The sequence below is a fragment of the Thalassophryne amazonica genome, chromosome 4 (assembly GCF_902500255.1).
Source record: "Thalassophryne amazonica chromosome 4, fThaAma1.1, whole genome shotgun sequence".
Taxonomy (NCBI): domain Eukaryota; kingdom Metazoa; phylum Chordata; class Actinopteri; order Batrachoidiformes; family Batrachoididae; genus Thalassophryne; species Thalassophryne amazonica.
Window position 1 is genome coordinate 50,868,734 of NC_047106.1, and position 16,309 is coordinate 50,885,042.

At 40.5% G+C, this 16,309-nt stretch overlaps 1 protein-coding gene across 1 annotated transcript in view; it reads left to right on the forward strand.

Moving 5' to 3' along the window:
- LOC117508202 (inositol-tetrakisphosphate 1-kinase-like) overlaps positions 1–14,048 on the forward strand; it is a 37,382-nt gene extending 23,334 nt beyond the window's left edge. The window contains exons 5-10 of the mRNA XM_034167869.1: positions 4,119–4,220; positions 5,193–5,233; positions 5,343–5,508; positions 5,614–5,681; positions 12,576–12,738; positions 12,895–14,048. Coding sequence (XP_034023760.1) covers positions 4,119–4,220; positions 5,193–5,233; positions 5,343–5,508; positions 5,614–5,681; positions 12,576–12,738; positions 12,895–13,043 — 689 coding nt within the window. The 3' untranslated portion in view covers positions 13,044–14,048. The remainder of the gene's footprint in view (positions 1–4,118; positions 4,221–5,192; positions 5,234–5,342; positions 5,509–5,613; positions 5,682–12,575; positions 12,739–12,894) is intronic.
- Positions 14,049–16,309: the final 2,261 nt, after the last annotated feature.

The window sequence follows — 16,309 nt, forward strand, 5'->3', positions numbered from 1 at the left end:
GTCAAGGTTAGCCGTCTTTGAACTTGTCCAAGGTCTGTGTCCCAAGAATGCTTCCTGTGAATTTGAAGACCCTGGAAGTAATAGGAATGGAGTTATGCTGAGCACAGACAGATGGACAGGCAGACTCAAAGTCTTCGCAATGCCCAATGGCCATAATTTGGCCTTGGGTAAAAATACACACAATAAAAATATACAGAGAATGAAATCACCACTAAATACAAAGTACACTCAGCAAAAATATAAATGCAACACTTTTGGTTTTGCTCCCATTTTGTATGAGATGAACTCAAAGATCTAAAACCTTTTCCACATACACAATATCACCATTTCCCTCAAATATTGTTCACAAACCAGTCTAAATCTGTGATAGTGAACACTTCTCCTTTGCTGAGATAATCCATCCCACCTCACAGGTGTGCCATATCAAGATGCTGATTAGACACCATGATTAGTGCACAGGTGTGCCTTAGACTGTCCACAATAAAAGGCCACTCTGAAAGGTGCAGTTTTGTTTTATTGGGGGGGGATACCAGTCAGTATCTGGTGTGACCACCATTTGCCTCATGCAGTGCAACACATCTCCTTCGCATAGAGTTGATCAGGTTGTCAATTGTGGCCTGTGGAATGTTGGTCCACTCCTCTTCAGGAACTGGCAGGAACTGGTACACGCTGTCGTATACGCCGGTCCAGAGCATCCCAAACATGCTCAATGGGTGACATGTCCGGTGAGTATGCTGGCCATGCAAGAACCGGGACATTTTCAGCTTCCAAGGATTGTGTACAGATCCTTGCAACATGGGGCTGTGCATTATCCTGCTGCAACATGAGGTGATGTTCCTGGATTGGCACAACAGTGGGCCTCAGGATCTCGTCACGGTGTCTCTGTGCATTCAAAATGCCATAAATAAAATGCACCTGTGTTCTTCGTCCATAACAGACGCCTGCTGTCAGGAAAGATGACTTTAAGCTTGCTTTCAGCTTGTTTTCATCTTGGAATATAATACGTGCCATGGAATTAATATACATGCTGTTGGATTAAACTGCACAGTGTTTGATACCTTCCAGGAGTAAGTGAGGTCATACCGGACTTTTCCATTGCAAATGGGGAGGCCCACGGAATGAACTCGGTGGTGAAGATGAGGGAATATGTCTAAGAATGATTCTAACATGACAAGTATGATCAAATGAAGTATTAATGTGTTAAAATTAAGAGTTGATTAGAAAAAGTATTAGAAAAAGTATGTTACAAATAAGTGAAATTAATGATTATATGAGTTGTTTTTCATAAAGAGTGCAGAGTCAGAGAAAAAAGAGGAAGTGAAGAAGATGTCGCAAGCAGGGCAAGAAGAGCTGATGTTAAACAACTGATCAAATGATTAAGATGTTGGTAAAATATGAATGATAAGGAATGAAAATGTTTGTATATGATCATATGAATTGTTTTTATGTGAAAGAGAGTTGTAATGAAATGATTGAATATGACTGGAGTGATTTTGAAGAAAAGATTTAAAAGAATGAATACTCAGAAAAGAGGAACTTGAGAAATAAGTTACTGGCAAGGGCTGCGGAGATTTCCAGTAAGCAGAAGGAGAAGGGAGGAGGTTTTGAGTCAACAGCATCCCCATGGTAACTAAGATCATCTGAGGACAACAAGAGTCAAGCACATATATAAACTGTGAAACACCAGAAAACGGGGTTATTCTTCCAGGGAGAGGTGCTGTTGCCACTACTCCCCTGCTACGAGGAAATCACAAGACTTGACCATCTTGTGAGCATCAATTGGAATCGTGGAGTGAGAGGATTGGAGCCATAAAAGATCATTTGAGAGAGTTTTCAACTCCCACTCAGGCCGTCCAGTCACGGAGTAGCAGAACAACTGAGAGTAACCACTGGCCTTAAGTCTGAGTGGGGAATGTTCAACGATTTCTCTCTCAAGGAACATCACCGCATACCAGAATGGATTAGATCAACTTTCGATTGATTGAAGACGGAATAAATTCTTATGTGGATTAACTTCCTGAAGGATTACAACATCACACAAGGTTCGTGGTCAGCTAACAATTAATAGCTGATGAAGAGGAAATCAAGTTCATCGAGCTGGGGACCCTAACCTCAAAAACCTCCTTCCCTCACTCCTAGAAAAAATTGTTAAGAAGTCAATCCAGTCCCAGTCAAAGTAAGATCAGTCAGAATTATTGAATTAAAAGCAAAAATCTCTGCCAATCATTATTCTAATTATACTTGAATTACTGTTGTGAAATTATCACCATATAATCTATGTTGATTATGTTATTGGCACTTGCAAAACCTGCAATAAATTTCCAAGCATGCAGTTAAAGTGTTAAGGCTCGGACATTGGATTATTGATGCTTCTTAAGGTGTAAAAGTTAAAGTTTATTGGGTGTACAACATCAAAAAGGCTCTTAAAGGTTAGTCTGGTTTTTTAATGAAAATAACACATCCTGGGGACTCGCTGTACGAGTCACTAAATTCAAAATCTAGCAACATTCCAAGAGCCCTGATCCATAAGAGGAGAGCTGCCGTTAACGGGCGTGGCCGGTTCGTATCCTGGTTCCTGAGAAGGCTATTCAACCGGGGTGCGAGATCAGCTTCAGCGGGGTGGACGTCCGGATGGAGGCAGTGAGCAGCTAGACCAATCTCCTCGCCACCAGCTTGAACAGCCTTTGTGCAGCTCTGCCGGGTAATACCCGTGGAGACACGAAGGTCGGACCCCAGAGACGGAGAGCTGTTTTTTACACAAACACACTCATCGGAGGGTGAGCGTGTGCCGTGTATCTAAAAAGCGGGATCTGACACTGCCCATACCATAACCCCACTGCCACCATGGGCCACTTGATCCACAACATTGACGTCAGAAAACCGCTCACCCACACAACGCCACACACGCTGTCTGCCATCTGCCCTGAACAGTGTGAACCGAGATTCATCCGTGAAGAGAACACCTCTCCAACGTGCCAAACACCAGCGAATGTGAGCATTTGCACACTCAAGTCGGTTACGACGACGAACTGGAGTCAGGTCGAGACCCCGATGAGGACGACGAGCATGCAGATGAGCTTCCCTGAGAGATGTACTGCCAAATTCTCTGAAACGCCTTTGGAGACAGCTTATGGTAGAGAAATGAACATTCAATACACGAGCAACAGCTCTGGTTGACATTCCTGCTGTCAGCATGCCAATTTCACGCTCCCTCAAATCTTGCGACATCTGTGGCATTGTGCTGTGTGATAAAACTGCACCTTTCAGAGTGGCATTTTATTGTGGGCAGTCTAAGGCACACCTGTGCACTAATCATGGTGTCTAATCAGCATCTTGATATGGCACACCTGTGAGGTGGGATGGATTATCTCAGCAAAGGAGAAGTGCTCACTATCACAGATTTAGACTGCTTTGTGAACAATATTTGAGGGAAATGGTGATATTGTGTATGTGGAAAAAGTTTTAGATCTTTGAGTTCATCTCATACAAAATGGGAGCAAAACCAAAAGTGTTGCGTTTATATTTTTGTTGAGTGTATGATAGTGTAAATACTAAAGGATTATTAACCAAGCAAGCGGTCTGTACAGGGAAATATCAGACAAAGGTATAAGTACGAAAAACACAGAGGTCTGATACCCCCGTACAGACCGAGCAAGCAAGGTTAATAATTTGTTTATTATATGGCTGTTTTATACATATAAACACGCAAACTTACAGTATCGCCCAAATATGCTGCTGACGGTGTTGGGCTCATTCGCTTTCTTCACCTCCATGAAGAACTTGCTAAGAGATGATCCGGTCGTTAACTCTGAAACTTTCAATCCATGTGTTTTTTCTGATGCTGTTTAGATATTTATGGAGTACGTTAATGTCCGACTTCATTTTTCTAATCGTGTTTTTAGCTTCCTGGTTTGTAACAAAAATACGCGTTGTGGACTGATTGTCATGGTAACCGGTCCGGATATGGGAAAATATCCGACTGTTAATCAGTCAATCAGAGCACGCGTAGTGTCACAGCCATATAATAATTTAGTTGATTGATATTTTTAAATAATAACACCTGCTTGTTGTGCAGTCTTGTTGAATGAATCTCAAAGTTATTCGCGTTGTATTCACAGACTGGCGTATCTGCAGTCCGGCCTATCTCGAGGTCCACAGTGCCAGCGACATGGCGTCCATTCAGGATGCCGTGGTGACCAAAGGCTTAAGCTTCCCTCTCAGTCAGTTCACCATACCACTCACACCCTGATTGTTCTCTTGGTTTACTGTAGTTATTACTTTAAAATGATGCACATTCACTTCATTCCTGTTACACAACATCTGTAAATAGTGTTGATACGAATTCTCGTCCCGAATGGTTGCAACTTTTTCATGATTTATGATTTCAAATCATAATATTAAGATCATTTAATATTTAAAAATAGATATATGTTTCATTTAAAGTGAAAGTAAATCTTTAAAATGTGATTGACATTGCCAAATGTAAAACAAAAGCTGATCGACTGCACAAGTACACATCAGCACTTTGTGCTTTGTGTGTGCAGCTTTTATCTTTACTGTAGGTCTGCGTGTACAGATGCTCTCTATCGGCTTTGAAATCTGGACAGTTCAACTTGTCAAACTTGCTCAGGTTCTGTCAGGCAGCCTTTTTCAAGTTGAGCCACAAAATCTTAAAAGGATTCACAGCAGGTGGGCTCTTGCGGCACATTTGAGCATAGGGGGCCCCTATGCTGTGATTTGGGCACCTATTCTGTGATTTAACCAACAGGGGAGGGCTTTTCTGTGTTTTTTTTTTTTTTGTAGCAACACAAAGACACAAAGTGGCCCTCACAATGCAGGAAATAGTGTTTCAAAGGGTTATAAATTTCAAAATTTTGTGGGGTGGGGAGTGATGCCCCTGGACCCTCCTACAATACTCACGCCTTTAATCCTGCTGAGAATCCTGTGTGTGTGTGTGTGTGTGTGTGTGTGTGTGTGTGTGTGTGTGTATATATATATATATATATATATATATATATACACATACATACATGCTTTATAAAAACTGCATAATGTCGAGGTTTAGTTTGCATGAATGTGCATGTTTTATTCTAAACTTTATATAAGAAATTGATATTAAGTGAGAATCAGGTAAATTGAAGGTAAATAAATCTGCTTTATGTTTTGACTTTTGTTGTCCTTATTGACTGCAGTTTGTAAAACCAGAGTGGCTCATGGCTCACTTTCTCATGAGGTGTGTGCTGTACTCATTCATGAAGCATCACTTTGAGACAAAACGTTTTGTGTTTATTTTGTCATTTATTGTGTATTTGGTCACTGTGGTCTCTCTGTGGACATGCCAGATGTCGCTGATTTTCAGTGGAGGGAGTCTGTCTAAGATCCATCCACCCTGTGTGCTCCAAAGCTTTGTGAACCATGGAGCTGTTCTACACAAGGTGTTTGTAGTGGGAGATAAACACTTCTGCGTAGAGAGGCCCTCACTCAAGAACTTCCCCTCTGGTCCCTGTGGTTAGTCTGCACCGCTTCAGCACACACTGGCTTTACAGTTTGGTTCTCTGGAGTTATAACTTGATCTTTGTATAAATTACACATGTGGTTTCATTTCGCTTCTAGACAAGAAGACGATTTTCTTCAACAGCCACCAAGTGTCCAAACCAGAGTCCAGCTCTGATCTCACATCAGTGAGTACAGTCAGCACAAGAAGGGGAACTTTGTCTTTTCCACGTACAGGGAACGTGTACCGTTTTGGTTCGTGCAACACATTTTGAACCATTCAGAGCATTTTGACCAACTTAAAGTTGGAGCCCGCCCCAAAAAATGCTTGTTTATCAGCACAAACTGTGTCCTGTGCTTGATTACAATACTGGTGGAAACAGGGGCCAGTTTGCTAGATGACTGCACTGGTTCAAGAACCCATTCCCTGTTGGTGGAAGAATCCTAAAGTACAACATCTGGGTCTTACATGCTGCACACAGAGTTGTACCAATTAATTTCAAATATATGGTTCAATCAATCAATCAATTTTTTTTTATATAGCGCCAAATCACAACAAACAGTTGCCCCAAGGCGCTTTATATTGTAAGGCAAGGCCATACAATAATTATGTAAAACCCCAACGGTCAAAACGACCCCCTGTGAGCAAGCACTTGGCTACAGTGGGAAGGAAAAACTCCCTTTTAACAGGAAGAAACCTCCAGCAGAACCAGGCTCAGGGAGGGGCAGTCTTCTGCTGGGACTGGTTGGGGCTGAGGGAGAGAACCAGGAAAAAGACATGCTGTGGAGGGGAGCAGAGATCGATCACTAATGATTAAATGCAGAGTGGTGCATACAGAGCAAAAAGAGAAAGAAACAGTGCATCATGGGAACCCCCCAGCAGTCTACGTCTATAGCAGCATAACTAAGGGATGGTTCAGGGTCACCTGATCCAGCCCTAACTATAAGCTTTAGCAAAAAGGAAAGTTTTAAGCCTAATCTTAAAAGTAGAGAGGGTGTCTGTCTCCCTGATCTGAATTGGGAGCTGGTTCCACAGGAGGGGAGCCTGAAAGCTGAAGGCTCTGCCCCCATTCTACTCTTACAAACCCTAGGAACTACAAGTAAGCCTGCAGTCTGAGAGCGAAGCGCTCTATTGGGGTGATATGGTACTACGAGGTCCCTAAGATAAGATGGGACCTGATTATTCAAAACCTTATAAGTAAGAAGAAGAATTTTAAATTCTATTCTAGAATTAACAGGAAGCCAATGAAGAGAGGCCAATATGGGTGAGATATGCTCTCTCCTTCTAGTCCCCGTCAGTACTCTAGCTGCAGCATTTTGAATTAACTGAAGGCTTTTTAGGGAACTTTTAGGACAACCTGATAATAATGAATTACAATAGTCCAGCCTAGAGGAAATAAATGCATGAATTAGTTTTTCAGCATCACTCTGAGACAAGACCTTTCTGATTTTAGAGATATTGCGTAAATGCAAAAAAGCAGTCCTACATATTTGTTTAATATGCGCTTTGAATGACATATCCTGATCAAAAATGACTCCAAGATTTCTCACAGTATTACTAGAGGTCAGGGTAATGCCATCCAGAGTAAGGATCTGGTTAGACACCATGTTTCTAAGATTTGTGGGGCCAAGTACAATAACTTCAGTTTTATCTGAGTTTAAAAGCAGGAAATTAGAGGTCATCCATGTCTTTATGTCTGTAAGACAATCCTGCAGTTTAGCTAATTGGTGTGTGTCCTCTGGCTTCATGGATAGATAAAGCTGGGTATCATCTGCGTAACAATGAAAATTTAAGCAATACCGTCTAATAATACTGCCTAAGGGAAGCATATATAAAGTGAATAAAATTGGTCCTAGCACAGAACCTTGTGGAACTCCATAATTAACTTTAGTCTGTGAAGAAGATTCCCCATTTACATGAACAAATTGTAATCTATTAGACAAATATGATTCAAACCACCGCAGCGCAGTGCCTTTAATACCTATGGCATGCTCTAATCTCTGTAATAAAATTTTATGGTCAACAGTATCAAAAGCAGCACTGAGGTCTAACAGAACAAGCACAGAGATGAGTCCACTGTCCGAGGCCATAAGAAGATCATTTGTAACCTTCACTAATGCTGTTTCTGTACTATGATGAATTCTAAAACCTGACTGAAACTCTTCAAATAGACCATTCCTCTGCAGATGATCAGTTAACTGTTTTACAACTACCCTTTCAAAAATTTTTGAGAGAAAAGGAAGGTTGGAGATTGGCCTATAATTAGCTAAGATAGCTGGGTCAAGTGATGGCTTTTTAAGTAATGGTTTAATTACTGCCACCTTAAAAGCCTGTGGTACATAGCCAACTAACAAAGATAGATTGATCATATTTAAGATCGAAGCATTAAATAATGGTAGGGCTTCCTTGAGCAGCCTGGTAGGAATGGGGTCTAATAAACATGTTGATGGTTTGGATGAAGTAACTAATGAAAATAACTCAGAACAATCTGAGAGAAAGTCTAACCAAATACCGGCATCACTGAAAGCAGCCAAAGATAACGATACGTCTTTGGGATGGTTATGAGTAATTTTTTCTCTAATAGTTAAAATTTTGTTAGCAAAGAAAGTCATGAAGTCATTACTAGTTAAAGTTAATGGAATACTCAGCTCAATAGAGCTCTGACTCTTTGTCAGCCTGGCTACAGTGCTGAAAAGAAACCTGGGGTTGTTCTTATTTTCTTCAATTAGTGATGAGTAGAAAGATGTCCTAGCTTTACGGAGGGCTTTTTTATAGAGCAACAGACTCTTTTTCCAGGCTAAGTGAAGATCTTCTAAATTAGTGAGACGCCATTTCCTCTCCAACTTACGGGTTATCTGCTTTAAGCTACGAGTTTGTGAGTTATACCACGGAGTCAGACACTTCTGATTTAAAGCTCTCTTTTTCAGAGGAGCTACAGCATCCAAAGTTGTCTTCAATGAGGATGTAAAACTATTGACGAGATACTCTATCTCCCTTACAGAGTTTAGGTAGCTACTCTGCACTGTGTTGTTATATGGCATTAGAGAACATAAAGAAGGAATCATATCCTTAAACCTAGTTACAGCGCTTTCTGAAAGACTTCTAGTGTAATGAAACTTATTCCCTACTGCTGGGTAGTCCATCAGAGTAAATGTAAATGTTATTAAGAAATGATCAGACAGAAGGGAGTTTTCAGGGAATACTGTTAAGTGTTCTATTTCCATACCATAAGTCAGAACAAGATCTAAGATATGATTAAAGTGGTGGGTGGACTCATTTACTTTTTGAGCAAAGCCAATAGAGTCTAATAATAGATTAAATGCAGTGTTGAGGCTGTCATTCTCAGCATCTGTGTGGATGTTAAAATCGCCCACTATAATTATCTTATCTGAGCTAAGCACTAAGTCAGACAAAAGGTCTGAAAATTCACAGAGAAACTCACAGTAACGACCACGTGGACGATAGATAATAACAAATAAAACTGGTTTTTGGGACTTCCAATTTGGATGGACAAGACTAAGAGACAAGCTTTCAAATGAATTAAAGCTCTGTCTGGGTTTTTGATTAATTAATAAGCTGGAATGGAAGATTGCTGCTAATCCTCCGCCCCGGCCCGTGCTACGAGCATTCTGACAGTTAGTGTGACTCGGGGGTGTTGACTCATTTAAACTAGCATATTCATCCTGCTGTAACCAGGTTTCTGTTAGGCAGAATAAATCAATATGTTGATCAATTATTATATCATTTACCAACAGGGACTTAGAAGAGAGAGACCTAATGTTTAATAGACCACATTTAACTGTTTTAGTCTGTGGTGCAATTGAAGGTGCTATATTATTTTTTCTTTTTGAATTTTTATGCTTAAATAGATTTTTGCTGGTTATTGGTGGTCTGGGAGCAGGCACCGTCTCTACGGGGATGGGGTAATGAGGGGATGGCAGGGGGAGAGAAGCTGCAGAGAGGTGTGTAAGACTACAACTCTGCTTCCTGGTCCCAACCCTGGATAGTCACGGTTTGGAGGATTTAAGAAAATTGGCCAGATTTCTAGAAATGAGAGCTGCTCCATCCAAAGTGGGATGGATGCCGTCTCTCCTAACAAGACCAGGTGTTCCCCAGAAGCTTTGCCAATTATCTATGAAGCCCACCTCATTTTTTGGACACCACTCAGACAGCCAGCAATTCAAGGAGAACATGCGGCTAAACATGTCACTCCCGGTCCGATTGGGGAGGGGCCCAGAGAAAACTACAGAGTCCGACATTGTTTTTGCAAAGTTACACACCGATTTAATGTTAATTTTAGTGACCTCCGATTGGCGTAACCGGGTGTCATTACTGCCGACGTGAATTACAATCTTACCAAATTTACGCTTAGCCTTAGCCAGCAGTTTCAAATTTCCTTCAATGTCGCCTGCTCTGGCCCCCGGAAGACAATTGACTATGGTTGCTGGTGTCGCTAACTTCACATTTCTCAAAACAGAGTCGCCAATAACCAGAGTTTGATCCTCGGCGGGTGTGTCGTCGAGTGGGGAAAAACGGTTAGAGATGTGAACGGGTTGGCGGTGTACACGGGGCTTCTGTTTAGGGCTACGCTTCCTCCTCACAGTCACCCAGTCAGCCTGCTTTCCCGGCTGCTCGGGATCTGCCAGGGGGGAACTAACGGCGGCTAAGCAAAGTCTTGACATTTGAACAACTCGGTCGAAAACTGAATCAGTTCTTTAGTGACAAACACAAAACCTTTCCACCAAGTTTAATCACATTGGCTCTTGAGTTAAACAGTCATGACATTGAGCTTGACCTTTCAGGGTCACTCAAAGGTCATATGACCAATAGAAAAGTGCTGTATGACTTCTTTTGTGTATTTACAGTAGTAGCAAACCACAGGTATACCTTTAACCAATTCCTAAAAAAAATACATTCTGCCCAAATTTTGATCTTAGACTGTCACTTTTTCCTTGGTTAACTCTCTATGATTCAACCAGGTTTAGTCCAAAGAAGATTAAAACTGAGTTATTTTGGTCATGGACTGACTGACGGACACACAGGACTGAAAACAGTACCCTCACGTGCTACCGCACAAGGGTGCAATTAAAAATGCACACCAACTATGTCATGATATTTACAAAGCATGAGAAAATGCATGTGCCAAAGTTCAAAATCATTTTCAGTGTGAGAAATGACTTTGATCTGAAGAAGGAGGCATCATAAGGCCATTAAAATCACTTGGCTGATTTTTTTTTTCTTTAACCCTTAAATGACCGAGTGGTGCAGGCATATATTTTTGTGCACCATTTTTCTAATTCTAAAAGATTCTAAAAAGGTTTCCTACCATGAGTTTGTCAGTCTATTTGTCCTGCATTTGTTCATAGAATTTTGCAAGAAATGGCTGATCTGTGTGGCAAGTATAATCCAAACTTGTGCGGGGTCACTTATGACCTCGGGAAGATCTATGAAATTTTTGACATTATACAACTCCAATTCAAATGAAGTTGGGACATTGTGTAAAATGTAAATAAAAACAGAATACAATAATTTGCAAATCTTCTTCAACCTATATTCAATTGAATACACCACAAAGACAAGATATTTAATGTTCAAACTGATACTTTTTTGTTTTTATGCAAATATTTGCTAATTTTGAAATGGATGCATGCAACACATTTCAAAAAAGTTGGGACAGGGCAACAAAAGATTGGGAAAGTTGATGAATGCTCAAAGATCACCAAATTGGAAACAGGTGAGTGTCATGATTGGGTATAAAAGGAGCATCCCCAAAAGGCTCAGCTGTTCACAAGTAAAGATGAGGCGAGGATCACCACATTGTGAACAACTGCGTGAAAAAAAATAGACCAACAGTTTAGGAACAGTGTTTCTCACCGTTCAATTGCAAGGAATTTAGGGATTTCATCATCTACAGTCCATAATATAATCAAAAGATTCAGAGAATCTGGAGAACTTTCTACATGTAAGCGGCAAGGACGAAAACCAACATTGAATGCCCGTGACCTTCGATCCCTCAGGCGACACTGCATTAACTCCGCCATCATTGTGTAAAGGATCTTACCGCATGGGCTCAGGAACACTTCAGAAAACCATTGTCAGTTAACACAGTTCACTGCTACATCTACAAGTGCAAGTTAAAACTCTACCATGCAAAGTGAAAGCCATACATCAACAACATCCAGAAACACCACCACCTTCTCTGGGCCTGAGCTCATTTGAAATGGACAGATGAAAAGTGGAAAAATGTGCTGTGGTCTGATGATTTTAAATTGTTTTTGGAAACCATGGACGTTGTGTCCTCCAGACAAAAGAGGAAAAAGACCATCCAGATTGTTACCAGTGCAAAGTTCAAAAGCCAGCATCTGTGATGGCCTGGGGGTGTGTTAGTGCCAATGGCATGGACAACTTACACATCTGTGATGGCACCATCAATGGAGAAAGGTACATCCAGGTTTTGGAGCAACACATGCTGCCATCCAAGCAACGTCTTTTTCAGGGACGTCCCTGCTTATTTCAGCAAGACAATGCCAAGCTACATTATGCACGTGTTACAACAGCGTGGCTTCGTAGTAAAAGAGTGTGGGTAGTAGACTAGCCTGCCTGCAGTCCAGACCTTGAAAATGTGTGGCGCATTATGAAGCGTAAAATACGACAACGGATTCCCCGGACTGTTGAACAATTGAAGTCGTACATCAAGCGAGAATTCCACCTACAAAGCTTCAACAATTAGTGTCCTCAGTTCACAAATGCTTATTGAGTGTTGTTAGAAGGAAAGGTGATGTAACACAGTGGTAAACATACCACTGTCCCAGCTTTTTTGAAACGTGCTGCAGGCATCCATTTCAAAATGAGCAAATATTTGTACAAAAACAATAAAGTTTATCAGTTTGAACATTAAATATCTTGTCTTTGTGGTGTATTCAATTGAATATAGGTGAAGCACCTTGAGGCAACTTTGTTGTGATTTGGCATTATATAAATGAAATAAATGAAATTAAATTTCCTCTTTCAGAGGAGTCCAAGTGGGCCAGACACCCCTCAGAAATCTACACTGATAAATTTCTCTCTCCTGTTCTTTAAGATGGACGAGCAGATGCCATGTCTTCCTCCTCCCAGTTCCGCGGCCTTGGCTGCTCTGGTCAAAGAGCTCCGGATTCAGCTGGGAATGGCCCTGTTCGGTATCGACGTTATCATCAACATACGCACCCACACTCTGACCGTTATTGACATCAACATCTTTCCAGGTACAGCAGGCTTACACAGTGTTACACGCACAGAGAATTATTCACAGTGTTGAGGTCATTACTCAAAAAAAGTAATGTCTTATACATTTCTCGTGACTTTAAAAACATCATGTTAACAGTTACTATAGCATGCTGACAAACACTTCTCTCTGCCAGGTTATGAAGGAGTGCCCCAGTTTTTCACCTCACTGCTGAGCTACATCCAATCTGTGCTGGACCAAAAGAATTCTTTAGGCCCCAAACCCACTGGATCTCCTCAATCGACACAGACTACAGGTGGTTCGTCTGCTTCAACTGGCCAATGAGCAGCTTCAGAAGCAGGCTGACGTTTGTGCAATTTCATCAGCTTCCCAGTACAAGAAATTATTTGATTTGTGGGTAGATTTTAATATTGCACACATAGTGATGGCAGAAAGACTTCTGGATATCTCAACCAAATGAAGCAACTGGTTTAAAAAAAAAATGACTGTTTTAAAACACTAAAATAAAACAGTCACTCTTGAAAAACACTTTTAAAAATACAATAAATAAAAATAAATAAACAAATATTCAGTGTTTGGAATGCTTCAAATTCTTAATGGCCCATTACTTTCAGGAAAAAAACATTTACTGATTTGAAATGTGTAAACAGTAGCACTGAATTAAGCAATCACTTGAACAAAATGATTCATTGTTTTTAAATGCTCACAGCACTATGATGATGATATCCAGTAGTCATTGCCCTTCCGGAAACACTCAAAAACACTAAATGAAATAACTGATTCAAAGTATTGTTGTTTTGAAACACTGAATGAGCTAATTGCTTCAGAAAGGATTCAGTGTTTCATAATTCTTGAAATGCTATGATTGTGACACACTAATGACTTGTTTAGAAACCGTAAGTGAGCCAGTTGCTTTAAAAAGGATTCATTGTTTCGTATTGCTCAAAACACTGTGATGGCAACATGGTACTGAATGGTTTTGAAACACTGAGTCAAACTGATTCAGAAAAGATTCAGTATTTCATAATGCTTGAAATACTACTACGATAAATATTTCTGAGGCACTGAAGGAGCAAATTGTTTCAGAAAGGATTCAAAAATTTCATAATGATTGAAGCACTACGATGGTGACACAGTAATGAATTCTTCTGTATGCGCATGTCAACAAACCAGTGAGATGTGACACAATTTATTACACTTTCCATTTATTGATTGACAGGTAGCATAAAGGTATACCAGGCACAAAAATACAGCACTCTGATTGGCCAATACTACAAATGGGATTGTAATTTTTTTTTTCCTGATGGTCAACAAGTCCCCTATGCCTGTTTCACCCCATCCCAAACATCTCCCACATTATCCTTGCTGGTTTATAAGATACACCGTGTGGAAACATTTTGCATGTCTATAGAAAAACTACAGTACATTCATTTTTAAGAAATTACTGCTAAAGTGATCAAACAGTTCTTAATCTTTGGAATAGAAGCTCATTACATGTTATTATTCCCCATGTGTACACATGCTGAACAGCTGTTTGTGTTTTGCCTGTAATTAAATACATAAATGTGCAGAAAAAGAGATAATATTTACTACATTTATTTATGTTGCACTTTGATTACTTAATAAAATACATTAAATAATTTATTTGGCTAATTATTGCATTCACATGTGCTGTACTCTATTGTTTTATTGCAATCATAGATAAATCAATCATTATGTACAGTTCTAACCAGTGACCTCCTGGGGACGCTGCTGCCTCATATTTGCTATGACCTTGGCTTGCAGACAATGTGACATTTACATGAATGACATGGGAGCAGCAGCTGCAGAAACTGATCAGGAATCAGTGTTATTGTCAGTGTGGCTCTGACCAAAAGACAACAAATGGCTTTAGAGATTCGCTTGTCCCTCGACTCCTTGGCTTAAGATAAGAGTGCAAAGCTGGCTGAGATCCTGAAGTGACACTTTTAGACCTTGTAAGCTGTAAGCACGTCACACCTTCGTGTGCACTCACTTAACCATGCACGAGACAAACCGAGACAGGCGTGTAGAACGTCCGCACCGAATGGCTGTTTTAGTGTCATCAGAGTTCTTAAAAAAAAACAGTCTGGGTTTAACAGTGCACAAGCCAAATGAAACTCTATCCTTCTCACTATTTTCATCATTTAAGAAATTAAAAATTATGAATTATTTCTGAGTAGAAACATCAGCAATAGTTACATTAACAGTCAGAACAGCAGAAACAGTGTACACATCAATTATTGCACAAATAGATATTGAAACACAGACTAATTACCGCAGGGGATTTTTTTGAACCCGACAACAACTAGGACGCCTTCAGCGTCTGATTACTAGCATTTATGACACATTTTTACATGTGCTTTGCAAACAAGAAATGACTAAAAGTGCTGAATGATCTGCATCCATGGCGGTTTAGGAAGCAAACAGCATTTACACGTTCGGAGGCAGATGGACACACTGGAATTTTTAATCTGGGCTCTATTTTTTAGATGCTTTGTGGTTTGTCTTTTTGTTAAGGGTGACCTATTTTAACCACTGCAGTATTGATTCAGAATACAAACACTATCACAAGCTAACTAGCAGCTTAATGTAATTATGTAGGGCAAGCTAAAAACAATCAGCGTAAACTGCTTCTAGTCACCAATGAACAGGCAAAAATGGCACTGGAAGTACATAGAATACCTACAGAGTTTACACAGAGTGTGTTTATCTTACCAACTGCAAAGAAATGTCTTAAAAGGACAGATTATACAGTTACCCACTTAGCTTACTCTCCTGCGTGTTTGGCGGCACCTCCCTCCAAGCTGATCGTTGATTACGGGCATATTCTGACATGAGCCTCTCACCAGCAATCAACTTGGAAAGGCCATGAGACTAAGCTATGTGGCTAACTGTACAATCGGTCATTTTAAAACTTTTTTTTTTTTTTTTTTTTTTTTTTTACATTTAGTGGGGTAAAAATGCATGTTTGCCCTTTGCAGGGACGTTCTCCATTCTACCAGACACTTTACCACATTCTATGTAGGTGTCAGAAAACATGCTTATTTAGAGTCTGCTCCTTTCTCTGCTCATGACCAAGGCAGCATCTCTACATCTGGGCCCGGTTTCAGAAAGCAGCCTAATCTTGTTTAGTTGACTAAACTCACCTCTAGTCAACTAAACTTCTGACATTAGTCATTGCACAAAGCTCTAAGTCGGCTAAAGTTCTGCGTTAGCCGACTCAGGTTTTTAGTCTCCTATAGAGAAGGCTAATCTTATTTTAGTCAACAAAACTTCAGTGTCTTATCTCAAAAATGGCACCTATCATGTACCACCACTTGATGGAGCAGGAAGGAAGGACAGCCGTGTGGCGGGAGCGGATGTTCCGGGATCGGAATAATCCATTGGAGATGTTTACGGATGCCGAGGCCGGGAGCACTTCTCCTCTTGCGGCGGACTCAGCCATGGTTGTAGCAAATGACCAACCCAGAAATAAACAAAACTCTTGCGCATTAGAGGGCATTTCTTGGCAACAGCACTTGCGAGGCTGCTTATGCCTGTGAAAATCGTCAACTAATGTTAGACAGCTA